Source organism: Anser cygnoides, chromosome 1 (genome assembly GCF_040182565.1).
Source record: "Anser cygnoides isolate HZ-2024a breed goose chromosome 1, Taihu_goose_T2T_genome, whole genome shotgun sequence".
NCBI classification, from domain to species: Eukaryota; Metazoa; Chordata; class Aves; order Anseriformes; family Anatidae; genus Anser; species Anser cygnoides.
The window spans coordinates 13,451,078-13,473,298 of record NC_089873.1 but is presented as its reverse complement, the minus strand read 5'-3'; the positions used below and the strand labels follow the sequence as shown (position 1 = coordinate 13,473,298).

The following is a 22,221-nucleotide window of genomic DNA, read 5'->3' as shown; positions in this document are numbered from 1 at the left end:
TTACGATACTTCGGCCACATTTATGTAAAATTCACAACTGGGCTTTTCCCAATTGCCTTTGACTGCTGCCCTATTCTGTGTGCATACAGTGGCTCTAATCATCGCTGCAGATCTTGTCAGCGCTGGTCAGAAACTGGTTAGTGACTGAGCTACCTAGAAGGCAGTGCTCGGGTGTAGTGCAGGCAGCAGAACATACAGCTTTGATGGCAGTGGAGAACTGCAGTGCTCCTCTTTAATTTACTGGTTATCCCTGCAATAAACGATGATTACAAAGAAATCTGCACACTACCAGTTGTAAAGTGTTCTCTCTTTGACCCAGCTGGAATTCATTTTGGACTAATTTTATTGCTTTGCATCTGAAATTGTTGAATTAAGTACCTGCAATTATTCAGTAGCTCAGTAAAGTAAATCAGAAACAGAAGAACCTAGATAGGGATCAATGAAATGCACTTCTTGGGTCCTCAGCCATTTTGATGCTTGTTCCAGTTACGTTTGTTCCACACCTAAATCAATCTGTAAAGCACTTCTGAGCTTGTTTAAAATTCAAACTAAGGGCTCCATACTTTATTTAGCACTGGTAGATAACATATCCTTAGAAGAGATTCCTGCTCCAGTTTCCACTTTTGAGTGTGCTGCTATACTGGGCAGGTTTGGTTTATCTGTACCAAATGCTTTGCATATGTTTCTTCAAAAAAAATAAATAAAAAAATTCTCCAGGTACTTCAGTGGGTAAAAGCTATATGTATTATAATCATGTCTTCACAACAAGCCTCTATTATTATCTGGAATACATAAACTTTTTGTACTTTTATTACAGGTTTTATTAAAAGCTTTTTTTTTCAGTGCCATTGAAGTGCCTTTTAAGTATTAGCTGTTGGATCAACAACGGAGAATGTTCTTATTTCTGTAAAAATCCAGTGGTATTCCAGCATGAATTAAGTGCCAAAAATCCTAAGCTAATTAGCAAGTTTTACCAAAGCCAGTCATGTGTTTCTCCTTCCTTTGCATTAGGTAGGAAAGAACTGGGGGTGGGGGACACAACATGACACAGTAGGGAAAGTTTTCCTATTCTACCAGTGATCCAGTGATAAAGACAAGACAGCTTTAGGCACGTTTTCCAGGTTTTCTTCTGTTGGTAGCAGACTTGAAATTGATGTCATATTTCAAAACTGTTATAATTCTTCTGGTGTTAATGTTTCTGGTCAGTTTGACAGAGAACAAAATGTACTATAGCGGGCTAAAGATTCTATAGGATTATGTATTTTGTTTGTTATCCTGGTGTGCAATTTTTAAGAATTTCATACGAAGTATACTGCCAGTAGAACTTGTGGTTTAGTTTAAGATATTCTAATTTGAGTAGCGAGTGCTCACTGCTTTAAAAGTAGGCTTTCAATCCAGGTTTTGAACCAAGAAAGTCTTCAGTTATCAGGGAACAGGTGCGGTTTTTGTTTGTTTGTTTCCTCTTTTTAGGAACAAACCCTGAAAATGCTCCTTTTTTTTTCCTTATGACTGATCTTAAGGATGTGGTCCACTTTGTTCACCGTTTCTCAGTGAAACATACGCTGTATCTCAGTGAACACATACTAAATATGTAATCTCATTGACTGAACTGTCACGTGGCAATTAATTTTACTACCTGTCCCCTTTGCCACCAGTTGAAGCTGAAGCTGGCCCTGAGGAGACTTGTTGGGTCTTGGAACTGAGTCTCATCTTCCTTTCTTCAGGATGAGTGAGAAATCATTGAACATAAGCAGCTCCTTGCTTAGTATAAACTCTCTCAGGCACTACTAGTACTGACCAGAGAATTTTGTTTGACATAAATAGTGTAGCCAATAAGTAGAATGACTTCTTTTACTCATTTAATGCAAAAGCCAAGCAGTTGCCTTCTTACGTGAAACAGAATGATTGAGCTGTCTTCTTACCTGAAATGGCAGAATTTATTTTTTTCCTAAGAGTTTATGTCCTTTGTGGGCATAGTTGTGACACAAAAGTGTGAGGACGCAGTGAACTTGTCTGACCTTCAGTGCAAAATGATTTGTAGTCCCACTTTAAAAACAAGTACTTGAAAAGAATGTTTTCCATAAAAAAAAAAAATGCACTTACTGACATAAAACGCATTATGAAAATTATTAAATTTCATATCTGGGTTTCATTTCCTTGATATAATCTGATTTATTGATTTAACAACATAATTTCATGGGTTGACCTGATTTTCATTCTTGAGTATTATGGTGCTGCTGTGTACTTAGAATGAAATAGAAACATCACTTTCTTATTTTTTTTCCTAGAGAAGTGACAGCTTTTCTCAGTCTACTAATCATACTTTGTTTATTGTTGTATGAATTAAATGATTGTATTGCACTAACTGTTCTGCTTTAGAGGTTCTATATACTGTAAGTATATGCCTCTTTTTTTGGAGACAGTAATGAAACTTTTTCCAGGAGACACATGTCTTGTCCATTAGCTCTCAGAAAAAGCAATTTCATGAATATTTTATTACTTACAGTAAGATTTCAGTATCCACCCCGACATATGACCTCGAAATCAATAAAATATTGCAGAGTAAGTAACTTCCCTGAAGCTACCAGGGCTATTTTAGCAAAGGAAATCCTAGACTCCTAAACTGTCACAGCATCAGCTGGGCTTTCAAGGGAGCGGGAGGCTGGCTCTGTATGAGCTATCTGATAGTGTTTATCTGCTATGCTGGAGGCAGAAAATGAAAGCAACAACCGTGGCAGGGAGAATGTGAGTAGGAACCAGAAGCGTTGGGACATGAGTGATTATAAGGGAGAGAAGAGTTGTCAAAAGTCACCTAATACAGGAAAGCTCCGTTCAAGTAATATGAGGAGTGCAGATCAGAACTATTTGGGAGGAGAGCTGTAGCAACCATAAGACAGAGATGGAGATGGTCAGGAGCTCTGAGAGGACTTTTTTTTTTAATAGAAAACCCCCTATTTACTACAAATAAAGCTTTTTCCATTCGCGTTTCAACCAAACTGCAGTGAAGAACATGACTTCTGTTCAAGAAGAGAGAATGGAGTGGTGGTTTGATGATCAGTTTCAGTAGATAACATCCAGCTGTGGCCTCCTTTGTGCTGAATACAGCACTCTTGAGGCTGAGCAGAGTCAAATTTGGAAGCTGACCAAGCTGAAAGCTTTTTTTTTCCTCCTCTGGATTAATATTCAGCTGAATCAGTTCTCTGAGGTGTCAGATCTGAGAACTGCGTAAGCATTCCTGCTGGAACAAGAGGGCAGGTGGGGGAAGGTTTCGTTAACTTTGTTACACGGGAGTATGGATTTTGGTTGATGTAAGTCATTCACGGGACTGCATCCTGAACCTACAGGCAGATCGGTACAGTGATTTATTCAGTAATAATTAAACTTTAATTCCTTAGAAGATTTCAATAAAACTCATTGAAAAGCATAGCTAAGTGCCTAAAGGACAATCTTAAACATGAGACCTGAGTTTTTGCACTGTGCTAATATTCAGTGAATTACTGGCAGGTATGATGAGAGACGTGTAAAAGCCAACAGTACTAAGTGAGGATAACCTCCAGGTGGTCCTTCTGTATGTAGTGGGGAGAGAGGGTCTGCTACAGGCTGGTAGAACAGAGCTTTGGCAAATATTTTTGGGAACGTTGTATTCTTTTATCCCTGGGTTTGTGACTTATTTGTGCTAGGGCTTGGGGAGGCATTGCTTAGTTGCACAAGCTGAACTAGAGCATGTCACAGTAACAGGGTTACATACTCCTTTCCAGGTCAGGAGGACCAAGCATTGTGAGGCCTGTCTCAGATGGCTGTTAATGCCTTGTAGGGCTTTCACTGTAATGCTTTCAAATGTGCTTTCTCTTGGTAGGTCCCTTGGCCTGATGAAATACTCTTGAGCTCTTTCCTCTCTCTTGAGAGAGAAGTGAAAATGTGACAAAATCAAAGGTGATTTTAGGAGGAAGCTGCTGGGAAAACAGCCATTATAAAGGCATCTGTATTGCAGTTGTTAGGTTGCTTAAAGTATAAACAAAACAAGTCTTGACTGTAATGATTTGTGCCTTATATGAAGTTTTTATTCCACAGCCAACTACATTTTCAGATATCTCATGCATATTGTATTCTTTTTTGCTAGGAACTTGATAAAGAGCTTCCAGTTTTAAAACCGTACTTTGTTCAAAATCCAGAACTTGTCGGAAAGACTGGAACTGGTATGCGAGTGACGTGGCTGGGACATGCCTCACTTATGGTGGAAATGGATGAAATTGTATTTCTTACTGACCCAATCTTCAGCCAGCGGGCTTCCCCGGTGCAGCTGATGGGTCCCAAGCGCTTCCGAGGACCTCCGTGCACAGTTGACCAGCTCCCCAAAATCGATGCGGTCGTGATCAGCCACACCCATTACGATCATTTGGACTACAACAGTGTAAAAAGTTTAAACGAACGCTTCGGCAGCGAGCTGCGCTGGTTCGTGCCTCTAGGGCTCTTAGACTGGATGCAGCGATGCGGCTGTGAGAATGTGATTGAACTGGACTGGTGGGAAGAGAACTGTGTCCCTGGCCACGATGCGGTAACTTTTGTGTTTACCCCTTCGCAACACTGGTGCAAAAGGACTGTGACAGATGACAACAAGGTTCTGTGGGGCAGCTGGTCTGTCTTGGGACCTTGGAATAGATTTTTCTTTTCAGGAGACACCGGATACTGTGTTGCTTTTGAACAGATAGGTAAAAGGTTTGGACCTTTTGATCTCGCAGCCATCCCCATTGGAGCTTATGAGCCAAGGTATGAAAATCTATGTTTGATCAAAACAAGCAAAAAAAAACCAAACCAAAAACAAACAAAAAAACCTGAATGACATCCCCTTCCAAAACCAACCAACCAAAACCAACCAGGCAATCAGAAGATGGAGTTAAAATGCCTAGTTTGCTTGCCTGTGTATGTGTGGTGTTCTCAGAGGTTTTATTCTTCAGTATTAAGTACAGCAAGGGTAAATCAGCTTACTTTCTTCCATGAAAAATGTTGAGTAAAAATCTGGAATTACTTCGTGGCTTTTTCTCTTAAATAGCATCGCATAACCCACATCATTTAGATGCATGCAGCTTGCTTTAGATGCATTTTTCCCTTGCTTCAGTCCTTATGCTGCTTTTGCAACTTACCTGGAGACAGAGATTAATCTGTTGTATTATGAGACCTATTTGTTCAGGAATTTGTATCCTACTTATCATGGGGTATCTAGACTTTTTGGTGATAACATTCATACAGTTTTGGAAGCAAAGCATGTATAGGCTGGGAAAGGAAGATAGGAGTCAGAACAATGTGGTAAATACCTGGTATTTTTTTCAAAAATTGCCAGATTCTCTCCTCTGCTTTACCACCATTTGCTTCAGTTGTCTTCTGAAGCACATACTTTTTGATAAGCAATACTAGAATTAAGTAGAATTTAAATCTATTGTTTTACTACACTAATACTATTAAAAATATAGGGAAGAAAAAAAAATTTGACAAGGGGAATAAAATACATGAGCTGCTGTTCTATGGGTGCGTTGGTATATTCCAGCTTGTCGATTTTGAGTTCTCTGTATATTCTTCAGGCATGTATACTCTATAACTTTTTGATTAGGCAAGTGTATATTTAAGACTCCTTGCAACTTAATGCAAGTAAAAAAGAAATCTGGTACTTAATTATGTGACACAAAAAATGTACTTTGTGTTTTGGTAGGTGGTTTATGAAACACCAGCATGTGGATCCTGAAGAAGCCGTAAGAATCCATATTGATGTTCAAGCAAAGAAGTCTGTAGCAATTCATTGGGGAACCTTTGCTTTAGCAAATGAGGTACATTTGTGCACTGTATATGAGTTCAGATTACCTGAGTATACAGTCATTAATGAAACGTTGTTCATGCAGTTTACATCTACAGATATGTAGCATATATTTAAAATGTGACATTATGTAAGTGAAAAGTTTTCTTGTAGGTACTGCAGTTAAAACATTTCCTACCTTTTCGTAACTGCATAACATATTTCCATGGTTAAAATTAATTTCAAAGTACAGAGTTACTGAAACATCTGGAGACTTATTAGCATTTTGTAACTTTAGCAAAAAATATTTTTTAAGGTTGAATTTCTTTCTGATGGAAAAGCCCATGAGACAGAGGAACATGTTGGGAACCTTGTGCTAAGCAGCATATTTAAAGTTCCTTCTTTGTTGTCAAAGGAACCAGATGCACAGAAATAGTTAGAGCTGTAGTCCTGCTGATTTAGAGAAAGTAAATATAGGTAGTAGATCTGTCCAGTAGAGCACACTTGCACACTTTTTTTTATTTGCCCACCTTCCTGCTTTGTATAGGGTATAAGGTTAGGAAGTAAACACTAAAATGTAAAACATATGGGGCAGAGAAAGATTAAAGTAGCCAAGAAAATTACACTTTAGTCAAGCATTTCAATAACTTCACGTGTGCCCTAAAGTCTGAACCTTTAGGTTTTAATCAATCAATAGATTGATTCTTACAACAGCTCCTCTTTCTTTTCATTTGAAAACAAGAAAGAAAGAAATTCGGTACAGAAGCCTACAACTCTTTGGTTCTAAGCATTCCCTATGGAAAATAAAGTAGATATGATAGTGCATTACCAGTAATTTTAGAATATGATGGCAGAAAACAAACAAAAAAACAGCAAATAAATTCTGAAGAAATAAGATGATTGTATGGAGGTTTAAATAACTAGAACATAGCCTGTAGTGTGAATAATGAACATGGTAGGTAGGGACGTCTGTGCAGTAATAAAGTAAACCCAGCAGTGCATCACTTGGAAACCATAAGCACTGAGTGCCCTTAGTTCAATACAGTATTTAGTAATCATGTCTGTCTAGTAAAGAAATTGAATACTATTTTTGATTCATAGTTAAACATCAACTTCTTTTACTGGCAAAAATATGGAAAAAATCGGTTATCCTGAATTGTTGCTGATTTTTTCCCCCTGCCCGTGTCCCCAGTTCTAATAAGCAGGGACCTGGTTACCTAACAGTGACCAAAAAATATAGTAAAAAGGAAGCATCTGCATATACTTTGCACCTTGTCTGGTAGCTGTTTTTCAACTTCCTTTGCAACATTTGCACCAGGTTATCATGGTAACTTTGTTCTGAAGCTGTGAAGTATGCTCACCTGACACACAATGTTTTCTTAGTTAAAACATTTTCTATCCATGATACTTGTAACAAGCTGTGTCACTAGCACTTGAGATACAAATTAATTACTTAGCAAAAAAAAAAGGGCGATTCTCCCTTGTGATGCCTTTTTTGAAATATAACAAATACCATGAAGTAACTTCAGAGGAACAATATTGAAATGGCACTAGTTCTTACACAATAAAACTGACAAGTTTGTTTTACTAATGCAAGAAAGCGCCATCTACTGCCTGTTAATGCTTCTTCCTCTGTGCTAAGAATAACTAATGATCATGTTTCTGCTTTTAAGAGATTTAATTACACTGAAGAAGACTGAATTTTGGATAAGTTGCGTCTTACTAGTTACTTGAAGAGTGTAAATCAGTATTCTTACTGTTTAAAAATTAAAAATTACACCAAACATTTTTGTTTGATTTCACAAATACATTCCCCGCTTTTTTGGGTAATATTTAAAATGTAAACCAGTCTTTTAGAGCATTGATACTTTTTTCTTTTTTTCCCATTATGTGCTTCAATTGTTTTTGCTTTTTTTCCTCATATTGTTCTTACTTTTCCAGTATTACTTGGATCCTCCAGTTAAACTGAATGAAGCTCTTGAAAGATACGGCTTGAAAAAGGAAGACTTCTTTGTGTTAAGCCATGGAGAATCACGGGACTTGAGCACAAATGATGGGTCTGAGTAATGAACCAGTAACAGTTCCTCGTAAGCCTTGTTTGATTTGAACTAGAAATTAATATCACGTTAATTTGATGTACTTACAAAGCAGATTGAGTGAATTTGAGTTCTAGATTTCAGGTTTGTCAGCTTCATAACTAAAGCTTGCATATAAAGTTCATTTTATGGTTACACATTTTTGTTTTCCTGTTAAATTGATTTTACTAGTTAAATTGTTTACAAATGTTGAGAGGTGATCTAAACACTGGTTAATATACAAGGTATTGTCTGGGCATGACTTGGAGTTTGTCTTACGTTCATCACTGATGTACGCTGTACAGTTTTTTTGTTTTTTCAACTCTTCATCTTACCTATAACAGCAATAATAGCCTCAGAGCAGGATGTAGTCTTATAATTAATGGCTAACTTGAATTATTCATTGTCAAAATGTCATCTCCCACTTGTTAGTCCTTAATTTTAAAATTATGCCCTGTTTCTTGATAGCTTCACTCTATGTTATGTGGGGAGTCTCCCAGTACAGCTGTGTTGGTAAAGCACAAGCACAGTAAACTGAGTATACTTATTTTACTGAGTGCTTCTACGCTTTCATTTACTGAGGAACCACAAAAGCTGAATTTTAAAATGATTTAAAGAACTGTGCCTTTAAGAGAGTGAGAGAGCACTTAATAATGCAACATTAATGTGTAAATACTTACTGGTGGCCAGAATATCTGCACCCTAATATTGTTTTGTCAGTGTCTTTAAGTTAGGCCTGAATGTGTCTAAAGTAACTTTTTTGTCACATGCAGCACATGAGATGGAAGAGTCCCTTAATGGCGCTTGTCTTTGCATTGACTCAGCCTATTATTAAGTACTTTTTTTTTTAAGTGAAAAGTCTGAAGCAAGGGCTGTGGTAATTTTTCCTTATAGCTTCCCTATAATTTTAAAGTTGAATGAGAGACTACAAAATTACTTACTATTGTAATACTTGGCTAAATGTATCTGTATCAAATTGTCATGCTCATTTACAGAATTAAAGCCTATTGTTGCCAAAAAATAAAAGGTTGTTATTCGCCTTCATAATTCATTGGAAAATATACCATTTGTTCATGATTTTTCTCATCTGTGGGATATATGGGTCTTTTTTTGCTCTTGTGCATTAAATTTTGTGTTCATACTCCATGAAGATCAATTTAAAAAAAGGTAAATTATTACCCCGTGATTTAAAGACATTAACTTCTGGCAGCAAATTAAAACCAGTCAATGAGATTTCATGCTAGGAGCAAACTGGATCTCTAATTGTTAACAGCCTTTTTAAAACCTGTGCTGAGAAGTCCTAGAAGTCTTAAAAAATTTAATGCCAACAAAGAACAGCAGAAGGAGGCAAAGATCAGTTAGTCCGAGTTCATTGTGAGGAAGGGTTCTGGAACAGATGATTAAATTATGCGTAAGAAAAAGTAGCTCATATTCCTTTAGTGAAATTCACGTCCAACAAAAAACAGTATTTTTTTATTTGAAAAAGTATTTCTTCTAGGAATGTTATCACCAGAACATATAGATGTAATCACCAGAATATATTCAAAACTGGTTTAAAACTACTGCTGTTAGTTCGATGTTGATTTAGGGGAGGACGTTTCAGATGGCATCTGTGTTGGGCCTTGTATTTAAATAACAGCTTCAGTAATGATTTGGGTAATGTAATGTATGTTACACGTAATATTGTGGAGGAGACAAAGCTGCACGATGTTATGAGTACTTTGAAGGACACAGTTAAAACTCAAGTTTTTTCAGTTTTCAAAATCAATACTGTATTTTGTAAAATTTTGCGTTTTACAAAGGAAAAAATGAAACTAAAATAGGGTAAAATATGGAGTACCTGTTATAGCTAAGCAGAAATGTAGAGTACTGAATTATAAGGACCAGAGCCTTATATGTCAGTAATGGAATATGTTTTGTTTTAGATGCATTTGTTCACAGCATTTGTATGTAGAACAGTGACTGCTATGTTTTGTTTGGTGCTGGTAAGATTCCATATGGGGTATGGAGCAGGGGATGAAAAATTAAGACAGTTTTATGGTATGGAGCAGGGGATGAAAAATTAAGACAGTTTTATGAAGACACATTGGAGAGTCTTGCATTGTTTCAAAACATCTCAGTAGTATTGTTCTATGAAGAAAAGGCTTAAATATAGCTCTTCCTAGGCCAGGAAAAAAAAAAAAGATTGAGGCAATGCTGCAAAAAGTTTTTATGTATTTTAAACGAAGAGGACAATGGTCATTTGAATTCTTATCCTTTCCTTTGGTAGTGGACAGAAACAACTTTATTAAAAAGATGATGTCTGAAAAACTTATTTTTAGGTTGAAGAACATGGAGGGGGATATCTAGGCATCTCCATTGGTGAGGTTAAGAAAACACATATGCATTTAGTATCAGATATATCTGGAACAGACTAATTTCTTCTTGTGTTAGAAGAGAAAGGTGAGATAAGAAAATTTGCAGTGTCTGACCTAGACTACTACTTCAAATACAGAAGCAGAAAAAAACCCACCATCTTCAAAAAAAAATGGCAAAACATTACATAATTGTACTGTAATTTGCATATTGCAAAATGAACAGGTTTTTTTGGACCAGTGGGAGGGAGAAAGGGAAGCTCACTCTAAATGCAGTGATTGTCAGAGTTCTGGAGTGGGAATCATGACAACTTCCACTTCTGTTATTCCTGTTGAGTTAAAAACTACATATACACAAATTATATATATATATATATATACACACATATAGCTTTACCTGTTTATTGATCTGGGCATATTTTTCTTGCAGTTCTATTTGAAGACAGTTGTCTACTGAAAAAAAAACATTATTAACAGCGGAGTGTATGTATTAACTTAAAAAGATGGAGCATCTGGTAATGATTTAGGTAATGTAGTTCTCTTAAAAGTTGTCCAGCCTATACATCCGACATTATCTTCTCCAGGGTTTGGCATTCTGGAAGTTTTAGTAGTCTTGTTTTAATGTAAAGTGTTTACTACATGTTTTGCGTTCATCAATGAAACTTCCTTCAGTTTCCTTTACGATGTTTAGATGTATTCCAGTTCATTTTGAATTGATGCTGCAGAGGTGATTGAAAATTTGTGGTGGCTAACTCAACAGAAGCACCTATTCCAATGATGTTGATGAGAAGAATAGAGCTCTCCAAGAGCTCCTTTCATTGAGTCTCTCCAAGCAGGCTTGAGGGCTCCCACAGAACAGGAAGCTTTTGTAAAAACATGCATGATACTTCTCTAATGAAGATAGTAAAGCAGAGCTGCAGATAATCTTTGACTCATACATATTTTTCAAAATACTTTATTATGCTTTCTTTTAGAGTTATCGCTTAAGGGAGATAGAAATCCTTATGATTTTGTTCAAGTATGGAAGCCTTCCATATTGCTGTTAACTGCACTGCAGTTTAGCTAAATGGAATGGATATATTCTCGTACTACATTTTCATATGCTTAATATTCTCTGCAGTTAAGGTGAAAAAACAGCATTGAATAACTTTAATCTACAATTTTCATTGAAAATACTATTTCTGCAGGAAGTCAGTGGTAGTTTGGCACTGTTTTTGTTTAAGATTTTCTAAGATTTGCCTGTAGCTTTTTAATAGCTGTCAGATTAATAAAATGTAAATGCCTGAACTCTTAAGTCCTGAATCTTTAATGCATCATTCTATAGATACTCAACAGCTGTAAATACATAAGGCACAAAAACTGACATTGAGAATATTTAGATTGACTTTATTCATCTTAAAATATTCACTGTATATATAAAAGCTTTCATGCTTTAAACTGTGCCTCCCTCTGTTTACATGTACCACCTGGGTAGTGGTTTCTCAGTGCCAAAACTTACTGCTTTATCTCATATAAGACATCTGTTATGCTCTCTCTATTAAATATATTGCAGTCTCTTTTGTAATAACTGATTTGTGCCTAGTACTATTCAGTACTCTTTTATATCTAATCTTAAGATTAGATATTTTTGTCAGTCACTTTTAAAAATTACTATTGCGTTAATATTCTCACAACTTGCTCTTTCACTTCTGGATCAGGGTGATGCAATAAAGATGCCAGCTTCTGAGCAAATGGGGTAGAATCCCTGCAGAGTATAGAGAAAACTGAATCTTCACTGTATTGGTCCTGAATCATCGAGCCACCTTCATTGTTCACATTCTTTTTCAAGTTTGCTGCCAACACCAGGGCTCTAAGCAGAATATCTCTGTTTATATGGTTGTCAAAAAGTAACAGCAGTGATGGCACCTAGGATATTAAATAAAGAATCCATACTTAATCATCAGAAGATTTATTTAGTTCTACTTAATGTTAACTTTTAAAAAATTGGAAAAAATTATCTTCACCCTCTAAAACAGCAGCTACGTAAACCAGAACTACATATGCTCTACAGCATGCATGTTTCCTCTTTAAAAAAGACTAGCTTGTGTGTGTATCACAGGCTAATCAATGCTTTGTACTTTCAGTCTCCAAAATACAGGGGTCTAGAAAATTCCTATCTGTGAGAGAGTCTGCTTTCATTATAAATAATGCTGGGTTTGCCCTCTGTGGTGATCTGAATGTTTGTATGTTAACGTATCTGATAGAACAGAAAAAGATACACTTTTAGCAGAGAACTGAAGGTTTAGCTACCCTAATCTTGTGTTAGTCATGAAAATCTGGCAGTATCTAGACTAGCTCTGCTTTTGGCAGATACGTCATAAAACAAAGTTTGATTTTTATCAGCCATTGCATATTTTAAGGAACTTATTTTGGAGAGGAGGAGGAGGATGCAGAACCATTCCAGTCATAGATCTTTGTTTTGTTGTGAGGAAAGGATGTAACTGAAATAAACCTGTATGCCAAGTAGCAAGTATCAGATAAAGTTCTCCATGGACACATAAGTAAAGCACAAAGAGAGCTTATTTATAGTGCTTAGAGACAAAGATTTATGGATGCATTTGAGAAAGGAGGTGGGGATTTCAGTAGAATTTGATTTTATTTGGTACAGACCGTTAGCTATTGAAACAGCTGTTGAAAACAATGATCTATAGTAGTGGTTGTATTTGAACTTTGTACCCTATCTTCAATCTATATACTGACTGCAGGTCTGGAAAGGATATTTTGAGCTTGTTTTTGAAACTCATCAGGGTACTCTGTATATTACTTTAAAAAGTTCATGGTACTACTTCTGTGGTGGAAAGTAAGAACAGTCTTCAAATTGTTACTAATTATTTGGCTATAAACTAAAAGAGGGTAGGTTTACGTTAAATATAAGGAATAAATCCTTTACTCTGAGGGCAGTGAGGCACAGGCTGCCCAGAGAAGCTGTGGATGCCCCATCCCTGGAAGTGTTCAAGGTCAGGCTGGATGGGGCTTTGGGCAACCTGGTCTCGTGTCCCTGCCCGTGGCAGGGAGTTGGAACTGGATGATCTTTAAGGTCCTTTCTAACCCAAACCATTCTGTGATTTGGAATGGTGCACAGGAAGTATGACCAAGTGCCTTCAAATGCATATGCTCTGCGACTCTCCATTTGGAAGTAATACAGTCTGCAATTAATATAATCTGTAATACACTACAATCTAGAAGGCTAACCTGTGAAAGAATGCATACATCTAACTTTTAATTTTAACCATGTACTTGCTAAAATTTTACTCTGGAATTGCACGTGTACTTGTAATATACTTAAATTCTTCTAATGCATTTACACATCTATACACATACACATATGTAAGTGCTTAAAAAAAGGGATAAAAGTTAATGAAATAACAAGAACCTTACTTGAGCTCTGAGAAAATGTCTTGTCATGGCTGGATTTGCAGATAGGTTCACAAGTACTTTCAAAACTTGGATCTGAAATGAGGAACATACAAGCTCATTGCAAGCTCTAAAACCAGAACGTGTGAGAGCAGAAATTAGTGCTTCCTTATCATCTTTAGCACTTTTGTCTGCCCACAACTTGCCCCGCTATGTTTTACTGTAGTCCACTATCCTCTGATTTTTTCATAACACTTCCTTTCTTCTTAGTCTTTGAACACAAATTTTCAGTAAAGGAAGGAAAGATTCATGCAGTCAAGCTGCTGCTTTTAATATTGTCACCAGACTGCAATGACTCCAGTATACTCTCTACTGGCTTACTTTTTGTTTTTTTTTTTTTTTTTAAGATGAAAAAGACTATAGAATCTGCCTTTTCTCAGGACTTCAGTTTTCACACAATTACATCAGCAAATTAAATGAATCAACTCACTCTGTAATCCAGTTTTATACAATTCTTAAATACAGGACTGATACTTTCTTACTATTTTAAAAGCAGGATATGACAGTGAAAAAAGATGCCAATCTAAAGAATAAGCAGATAAAGAGCAGGATTCAGAGAAAAAAAAAAGCAGGCTACTAAATTCTGATACCCAGCAAATCCAGTTTATTTTTTCCATTATACTAAGAGCTGGGATTGTTCCTGATGAAATGTGTTTTCAACAAGCCAAAAGTACTTATTTGCTCATTCACTTATGCATCTGTGTTTTTCACAAGATGGACCTAAAAATCATTACACATGACATCCTTGTCTCTAAATTGGAAAGACATGGTTTTGATGGACGGACTGCTCTGTGCATAAGGAGTTGGCTGGATGGCTGCACTCAAACAGTTGCAGTCAATGGCTCAGTGTCCAGGTGGAGACCAGTGACAAAAGGAATTCCTCAGGGGTCAGTATCAGGACTGGTGCTGTTTGACATCTTTGTCAGCAACACGGACAGTGGGATCGAGTGCACCCTCACCAAGTTTGCCGATGACACCAAGCTGTGTGGTGCGGCTGGCACGCAGGAGGGAAGGGATGCCATCCAGAGGGACCTGGACAGGCCTGAGAGGTGGGCCTGTGCTACCTCATGAGGTTCAACAAGGCCAAGTGCAAGGTCCTGCAGCTGGGCCGGGGCAATCCCAAGCACAAACACAGGCTGGGTGGAGAATGGATTGAGAGCAGCCCTGAGGAGAAGGCCCTGGGCGAGCTGGTTGATGAGAAACTCAACATTTGAAGTCCCCATTTGAAGCTTTTCTCTTTCAGTACTTCTGGCAATAATTCAGCACAGAATCACAAATAATTTCCCTTGCAGCCACACAGTTGCAAGAGATGTAACAACCGTAAGGAAAGGAAATGGAGATCTTAGGTTATCGCAGCTTGGCGTGTTTCCCCAGAGATTCGTGCATCAGTGAAGCCTTTCACATGCAGATAGATTCTCTTTGCTCTGTGATGCAATTGCAATGTTTAGGAAGTAGAAGAGAATTCTAGAGTTGCTGTAGCAAAGGCATAGAGCAACAGCAGTGCACACAGCGCTGGTTTGCTACAGCTCTAGCCCAATGAATGCACTATCGAGATGCTCTTCCCTCTCCCCCTTATTCCTGAATCTACATAGAGAAAGTAATATTGATCCACCTTTTACAGATTTTATGGACTGCTATCATCAAGGAATATTTGATTTTCTAAGCACAGTCTAAGCCACGTAACAAGAACAGTAGAAAGGAGGCTAGTAAAACAGCTTCATAACTGGTTTGTAAGAATACAGTACTCATTACCTGTGTCCTTTCAGATCCTTCCGAAAGCACACGAAGAAGGCATGGGATCTTGTTTATCATCTTGTGGTGGTAGTCACTGGTAACAGACATATTTGTCAACAACCTGAGCCCAGCGAGCTGCAGATCAGAGTTCAGAGGGGCTGATTCAACATTCTTACAAACTTGCTCAATATATACCTAGGGAAAAAGGGAAGCCTCCTTTTTAATACAAACACATTTGCTATTCACAAATAGTACCAATGGTCTAGCAACAGCAGCCTAAATTGAACACTGTTTGTTGAATACATGATCTGATCAAGGTACTTGGAAGCAAGTACTTTGCTTTGTTTTGTTTTTAGAACACACAGATACTCTGTTGGCCTGACAGAAGCAGACAGTACAGACTCATGCTAAATAACTTCCCTGAGGCATAAATTACTCTGAAAACCCAAATTGCTTTGACTCCATTCTAGAAGTGACATACTTCATTTAAGGAGTTGTTTCAAAAATGACTTAAAGGCCTTCTTAAATATTGAGATCAAGCTAATGATAAGTCTTGGGATGACATCCCTTCTTCCAACTGTGTGGCCCATTCACTGGCATACTCCTCAAGAGCAATGATGACAACTGACGCTTGCAACTACTATTTACCTAGATTTCTTCTGGATGACAGCACACAATGAATCTTGGAGCCCTAACTAAGAAAAAAAAATACTTTGCATTTATCAAAGGAGTTATTTTCTACCTATATGCCTACATAAATGTTTTCAATTGGCAAGCACCACTTCAAAAAAAAAGTTGCTCAGCACTAAAGATGCTGCAAATGATCACATACAGTCAAAATGTCTTTTTATCAAGCTAATGAAAAAATGACCAAAAGTCTTAAAACCTGCACATAAACTCACTGCTTGGACACTTCTTGATTAGATAATGTCAAAAATGGCTGCTTTTTTGATGGCTGGTCCTGTCTCATTCATACCATCTTTTGTATCTACCAGCCGGACTTGTTGCCATCATTACAGACTTATCTTTTAGGATTAAAATATCACAGTGAAAACTGCGTTGCAGACAAGCCCAAGGGATCAATTACCATTTTATTCTCCAGTTCCTTTGCCTAGGCATCACGCTAGGCTCAGCCTGCTACTCGTCTTATTAAAAAACTGTTGCTGATGTTCTAGACGTATTTGGAAATCATGTTGTCTCACATAATTTCACTATAAATTAACAGCACAATCTCTGTTCAGTGGCATTTGGTGAAAGCTAAACACAGGCTGTCTAGTTTCCTAAGTGTCTTTTTTTATAAAAGGAATTGTCAGTGTTACGATGCATTTTTAAGTCATCCATTTGGCCTTAGGATACACAGATCATCCAGATCTGATGTCTTATATGTCTAACCTCAAAACATTTTAGCATCCTTCCCTGTATTTAATAAATATGTTGGAAGCCCTGTACTATTTTCTGTGACTCAATTACTCTTATTTTTTTCCCTGTACGAAACTTACCTGTATCTCTTCCTGATTTTTAATATTCATACTCAAATTATTAAGTGCATTTAGTGCTTTTTCTGTAACTTTGGGAACACAACCTGAGAGCATCCCTCCAATAACAGAAAGGCCATCCAAATTTCGAATCATATCCTGAAATATAAAATACATATAGTAAGATTACTACAATTTTTAAATTAAGTGCTGAAGGCGTTACTCAAAGTTTCTGTTTTAATCCACATGGAATGTGTGTATGACTTCCACATGACAGACTACTTTGTTTAGAGGGTGTTAGCAGTTTATTTCTCTGTGTTATCATCCCATACAAAAATAAACTATGTATGGCATTTATTTTGAAACTATTACCAGCTTACGGTGTCAAAAACATGTTGGAAAGTAATTTCATTTCACAGACATCAATACTATACATCCTTCTGAAGAGCTGCTCAGAAAATAATAGAATTTTGAAGAGCTTGCAAATTCAGACAGCTCCTAAAGCTGGTAGAAAAATATCCGTTATGCTTTGCTTCTGCTAAATGGGAGAAGGATTTGATACAGCTTGTTAATTCTAAGATGTGCAATCACTAAGCTGCCCTTTGACTTTGAATATATTGCTTCCACTGAAATTACCAATAGTCCTGCTTAGGGTCAAAGTATTATTTGATGTTATTTGGCAATGGCATAATGCCTTTACTTCTAAAACTTGGTGCAAAGAATGCTTAAAGCATCTCAGATTATGCACAATCAAAGGTAATTATTGCATATCAAGTTTATAGAATAGTTGAGACAATGAACAGGTCACAGTACCTAATAGTCCTGTCCGATCAGAAGAGAGTTTCAAGATGCAGCTTTATATTATTACAAGTAGAAATTATAAAACTTTGTCTTTCTTTTCCCTTACACTTAGTGAATTGGTCTTTTGGTGATTTAATGACTTCTAAATGAGAAAAAAAATAAAAATAAAAACTATTTTCGAGAAAATGGAAATGGGTCTTGATTCAGTTACATTGTGTTCTGAGAGATTTCTATTAGGAAAAGAGTTCTAAGCAGCCAGAATAGACAGCTGTCATAAGTTCCATACAAAAAGAAAAAGAAAAAAAAAGGAGTGTGTGCGGGGGCAACCCTGGAGGTTAAGCCTTTACAGAGACATGAAAATGTGCATCCATCTCAAAGCTTTTCTGCATCATATTCCCAACTGAATTGAAGAGACTTAGTTGGGAAGCTACTAAGATGCAAATGGCATGCAACTTTATAAACATAAAGAACTACATTAAATTATCTCAGTAGATTTCAGATCAGATCCTGAAATTATTTAACTTCTCAAATTCAACCCTTTAATTAACATTACACAACTGTAAGCAACAAAAGATATAAAGATATTTACAGTACTTTGAAAACACAGAATGCTGTACAAAGTTGTATAAATGTAATTTGTACAAAGATTAAGCTTAGATAAATCTTCTGAGGCTGGTAAATTACATTCTTTGTACTAGCAGGAAATAAAGGCATAGACAGAAAATGGATTTTGGAACACAAGATAACCTAGCTCTCAGTCTTGTGTCTCAGTCTTCAGCAAAACAGCATCTTTCATTTTCCACACCGACTGATATTGAAACACCATTGTTTTCTACAAAACAATACTTACTTGATTTACAGAGAAGGCGGCACTGTTGCTGACAGTGATTAAAGCTTGCTCTTGAATTAATGGATCATCTGTGGCCTGAAGCAAATGAATAAGTTTCTGTAGAGCATCTGCATCCATGGTATGGGGTGACTCTGGAGGACTTTTTTCTTCCACTGTTTAAAAATTAAATGAAATACTTAATAAAATTTCACTTAGTTACCACTGAATGCTTTTTTTACCAAGCTGAGCCCTAGCTCTTAGTTATAGTACATATTGTTCTGAGTTTGACTGTACCCAACCACCATATCATAGCAAAAAGATTCTGTTTTACCACAGCAGGACTCCCATCCTTTTTCCTGAATCCCATGGCTACTTCTTTTCAAAGTAGGGAAAAAAAAATAAAGGAGTATGTAAACAGAGCTTGGTGTACATTACTCTTTGGTTAACCAACAGCAAACTTCCCATTCAAAATTATAGGGAATATTCACCAAACATGCTAATTTTTTTCTAATGTTCCCTGAAATGAAACGTGGAGATCTGTCTGAACACTGTGGGAAAAGAGAATAAAACTTCTGATTTGAGGACTACTATTTCCAGAAATTATGCTAATAACATTTTGCCAGTAAACTGAGGTTCTTTGACAAAGTAACAGCCAAAATATTAACAATGCTGCTGTTCACAGAGTGCAGTCACTTAGCTAACTGAGGAAGGCCACTTCTCAGTCAGAATGATGCTATGGAGTACCTGGCTTTCAAAAAAGCGTGACACTAGTGACAACAAGGACCATTTTCAACCAGGTTGGAGGCTGAACTATTTAGCTAGCTGAACTGTCTGAAGGCCCGATCTGTGACTACTGGACTAGTCACGGATGGCTGGAAATGACTTTTGAAAGCTAAGAAATCCTTCACAGGTTCTCATATTTGCTGCCAGCACTTCCTCGGGCAAACACCATAGTGTTCCTTGATTTAAAAAATAAATAAATAAATAAAATCAAAGTAAATTATGACAATCCAACAGCTAGCTTGGAAAACAAACTAAATTGGTTCTTATCTGCACTTTCACATTGCAAGTTCCTTCAGGCCCACTTTGCGTAGCTTTGAATTATGGAGGAACACAGCTTCAACACCAGAACAGCATATAAGCCTGTTAAGTTGATACATCGATTGTATATATACATTTAGGAGAATTAAAAATGCGTATATTTGAGGGTGGTTGTTGTGTTTTTTTTAAATAACGCATCCTCTGCAGAGCCCTGTAGGGGCACCCCCTCACACGGAGCCCAGCCCCTGCCACACACGGCGGCTCCTCCCCGCGGCTCGGGGCCTCTCCCAGCCGCTGAAGGCAACCGAGCCCCCGGCCCTGCCGCCATCCCCTCCCCGCCTCACCTGCGGGCGGCCCCCGCCGGCGCCCGCCGCCCGCCGCCCGCCGCCACAGGCAGTAGCAGGCGGCGGCCCCGAGCACGAGCCCGGCTGCGGCCGCCCTCACAACCGCCCCCCGCCGCTCCCCCATCGCCCCGGCCGCGGAAGCAGCCGCCCCATCCGGCACCGCCCCGCCGCCGGGGGGGACGCGGGGGGGCTGAGGGAGAGGAAGAAGCTGAGGGAGATGAAGGAGATGAAGGGCTGAAGGGCGCCGGGCATTGCCGTACCTCAGCGCGGCTTCAGCTTTCGCGGCGCACAGCAGCCGCGAAGAGCCTTTGTGAGACACTTGGGAGAAAAAGGAGAACGCTCTTTTTTATTGCTATTATTTTTATTTTTAACTATTCGTCTATTTACAGAGACGACTAAAAACAAACATAGTAAAGTCTTAACAAAATACACCAACACATTAGAAATAAACGCGTTGAAAATATTCGCCCCGGGGGTGCTGCTGACCACCCCGTCGCCCTGCCCGCTCTCCTTTACTTCAGACACCGACGGGTGGAGCCCCGGCTGCCGCCCGCAGCCCCGCGGGGCCCGCCGCCATGGCGCCCCTCAGCACCTCCGGGCCTGCCTCGGCCGCCGCCACCGACGAGGTAATGGCGGCGGCCTCGCCTCAGCTCCGCGGCCGAGCCGGGCACCTCGGGAAAGCGGGACCCTGAGCTTCCCCGTCAGCTCGGGGGGAAGGGAGCACTGAGCTGCTTTGGCACCTTCCACGATTTGATAAAGTTCTTTGGGTTTGGTTACGGAAATGCTTGTAGGTTTCAGGAGGAAACTGGCGTGTTCAGCGGCTGCGTACTTCCCTTCTTGCTGAGCGCTGTGTGTAGTTTGCGTATTTTATGGCCTGTCAAAAATGGCAGTGGGCCACGTCTTGGGTATTGGTGGATTAGAGGCTTATTGACACAGGAGGAAATACATTTCCATGAAACATTAGGGCGTAAAACCATGTCACAACATGAAGGACTGCAGAGCAAACAGTTTGGATTTCCAGCTTCAGCATTCTTCCCTATTCTCTATATTTCTTCGGTTTCTTCCCTTTTTACCTATGTCAATTTCACCTCTGTCTAGTTCAAAGTCTGCAGCAGCCCTTTTGCAGTTTCCTTGAACAATAACAATACAAAAAAAGCAGTTTAACAGTCATCCTGATACTTTTCGGGTACCAAAAATAGACCCCACTTGCAAGCAGCTATTACAGCCAGGATTTCCATGGAAACAGTCATAAAAAATACAGAGCCAATTAGAATAATTATGGAGCAGCACGCCAAGCAGACTGAGTACCTCTCATGAGAATCCTTCTCTTGATCATTCTTTCTTTTTGTTTTTTGTTTTAAGCTCAGAAAAACATAAGATAAAATGTATCTTATGCATATGGTGTATTTCTTGATTCGGCACTTCAAAAATAGCTGTAATTTACATTTCCAAGCAAAAGTTATAAATACCTTTATAGCAATAGTGGCATTAAGTTAATAAACTAAAAATGAAAGAACTCAGGTTCAGATTAAAGGGAGTTTCTTCAGGGAAAGAGCCAGTTATAAAATTAGTCTCTGTTAGATCTTTTCATCTTTTTTTTTTTCCCCTTGTTTATTAGATATTGGTGCTCACTAATGCCCAGTCATATTTTTAATTTATTGTATTTTCATTTCTTTATGAGGTTACAGTATGCTTGGTACAACGATAAATTAAATGATACTGGTTCCTATATTAAGGAACGTCAAAACTAAACTGAGATCTATGAACATTTATGTAAATATTCTCAAAATTAAGAAGGGTATGGAGTTCTAAAATGGACATTTGCTTAAGTCATTTTATGATTAGGTTGTGGTTTGAACATGGTCCAGACACAGTTGGAGTCCAAATAATTGTGTCCAAATAATTTGGGATTCCCTGCTGTGTCTGATTCTTTCATTCCTGTGTGCTCTCTGTCTTTCAGATCCCGTCCAGATTTACTTTTAAACTATAACCATAAAAAGTTAGGTAAACTATAATCCTGCAAATAGTATATATATGATGATGACTTTCACTGCTATGAGTAGCTGTGTTCATGCAATGTTAAAATTCAATTTGCGTGCAGAACTGGCTCAATATTTTTCTGCCATATGACCCAGTTTAATTTTGCCGTGAAGGATAAATCACTAAACTATTAGGAAGAGGAATGGGAAGGTCAAGGATTATGACTGGAATAGAGAAGCCTTTGAGAGTAATCAGGCTTTCTAGTCAGGATTAGTGGAAAACTGAAGGTCACGGCCAGTCCTGGCCTCATTGTGTTTCACCCGCCCCCCCTCTTTCCTTCTCTTCTGCTT

At 38.2% G+C, this 22,221-nt stretch overlaps 3 protein-coding genes across 6 annotated transcripts in view; 2 read left to right on the top strand and 1 right to left on the bottom strand.

The window, feature by feature from the left end:
- Window positions 1-11,982, top strand: part of NAPEPLD (N-acyl phosphatidylethanolamine phospholipase D) — a 35,802-nt gene extending 23,820 nt beyond the window's left edge. For all 4 annotated transcript variants that reach the window (XM_013180454.3, XM_013180452.3, XM_048068523.2 and 1 more), the window contains exons 3-5: window positions 4,121-4,767; window positions 5,705-5,819; window positions 7,727-11,982. In XM_013180454.3, the coding sequence (XP_013035908.3) occupies window positions 4,121-4,767; window positions 5,705-5,819; window positions 7,727-7,852 (888 nt within the window). In that variant the 3' untranslated portion in view covers window positions 7,853-11,982. The remainder of the gene's footprint in view (window positions 1-4,120; window positions 4,768-5,704; window positions 5,820-7,726) is intronic.
- On the bottom strand, window positions 11,580-20,034 carry ARMC10 (armadillo repeat containing 10). Its single transcript, XM_048068527.2, has 6 exons — window positions 19,892-20,034; window positions 18,528-18,679; window positions 16,901-17,035; window positions 15,420-15,596; window positions 13,632-13,703; window positions 11,580-12,119 (listed from the first exon to the last, which is right to left on the bottom strand). The coding sequence occupies exons 1-6, from the start codon at window positions 20,013-20,015 to the stop codon at window positions 11,865-11,867; spliced, it is 915 nt and encodes a 304-aa protein (XP_047924484.2). The 5' UTR covers window positions 20,016-20,034; the 3' UTR covers window positions 11,580-11,864.
- Window positions 20,035-20,466: 432 nt separating this feature from the next.
- FBXL13 (F-box and leucine rich repeat protein 13) overlaps window positions 20,467-22,221 on the top strand; it is an 89,363-nt gene continuing 87,608 nt past the window's right edge. Inside the window, 1 exon segment of the mRNA XM_066990564.1 lies at window positions 20,467-20,517. Within this exon segment, the coding sequence (XP_066846665.1) occupies window positions 20,467-20,517 (51 nt within the window).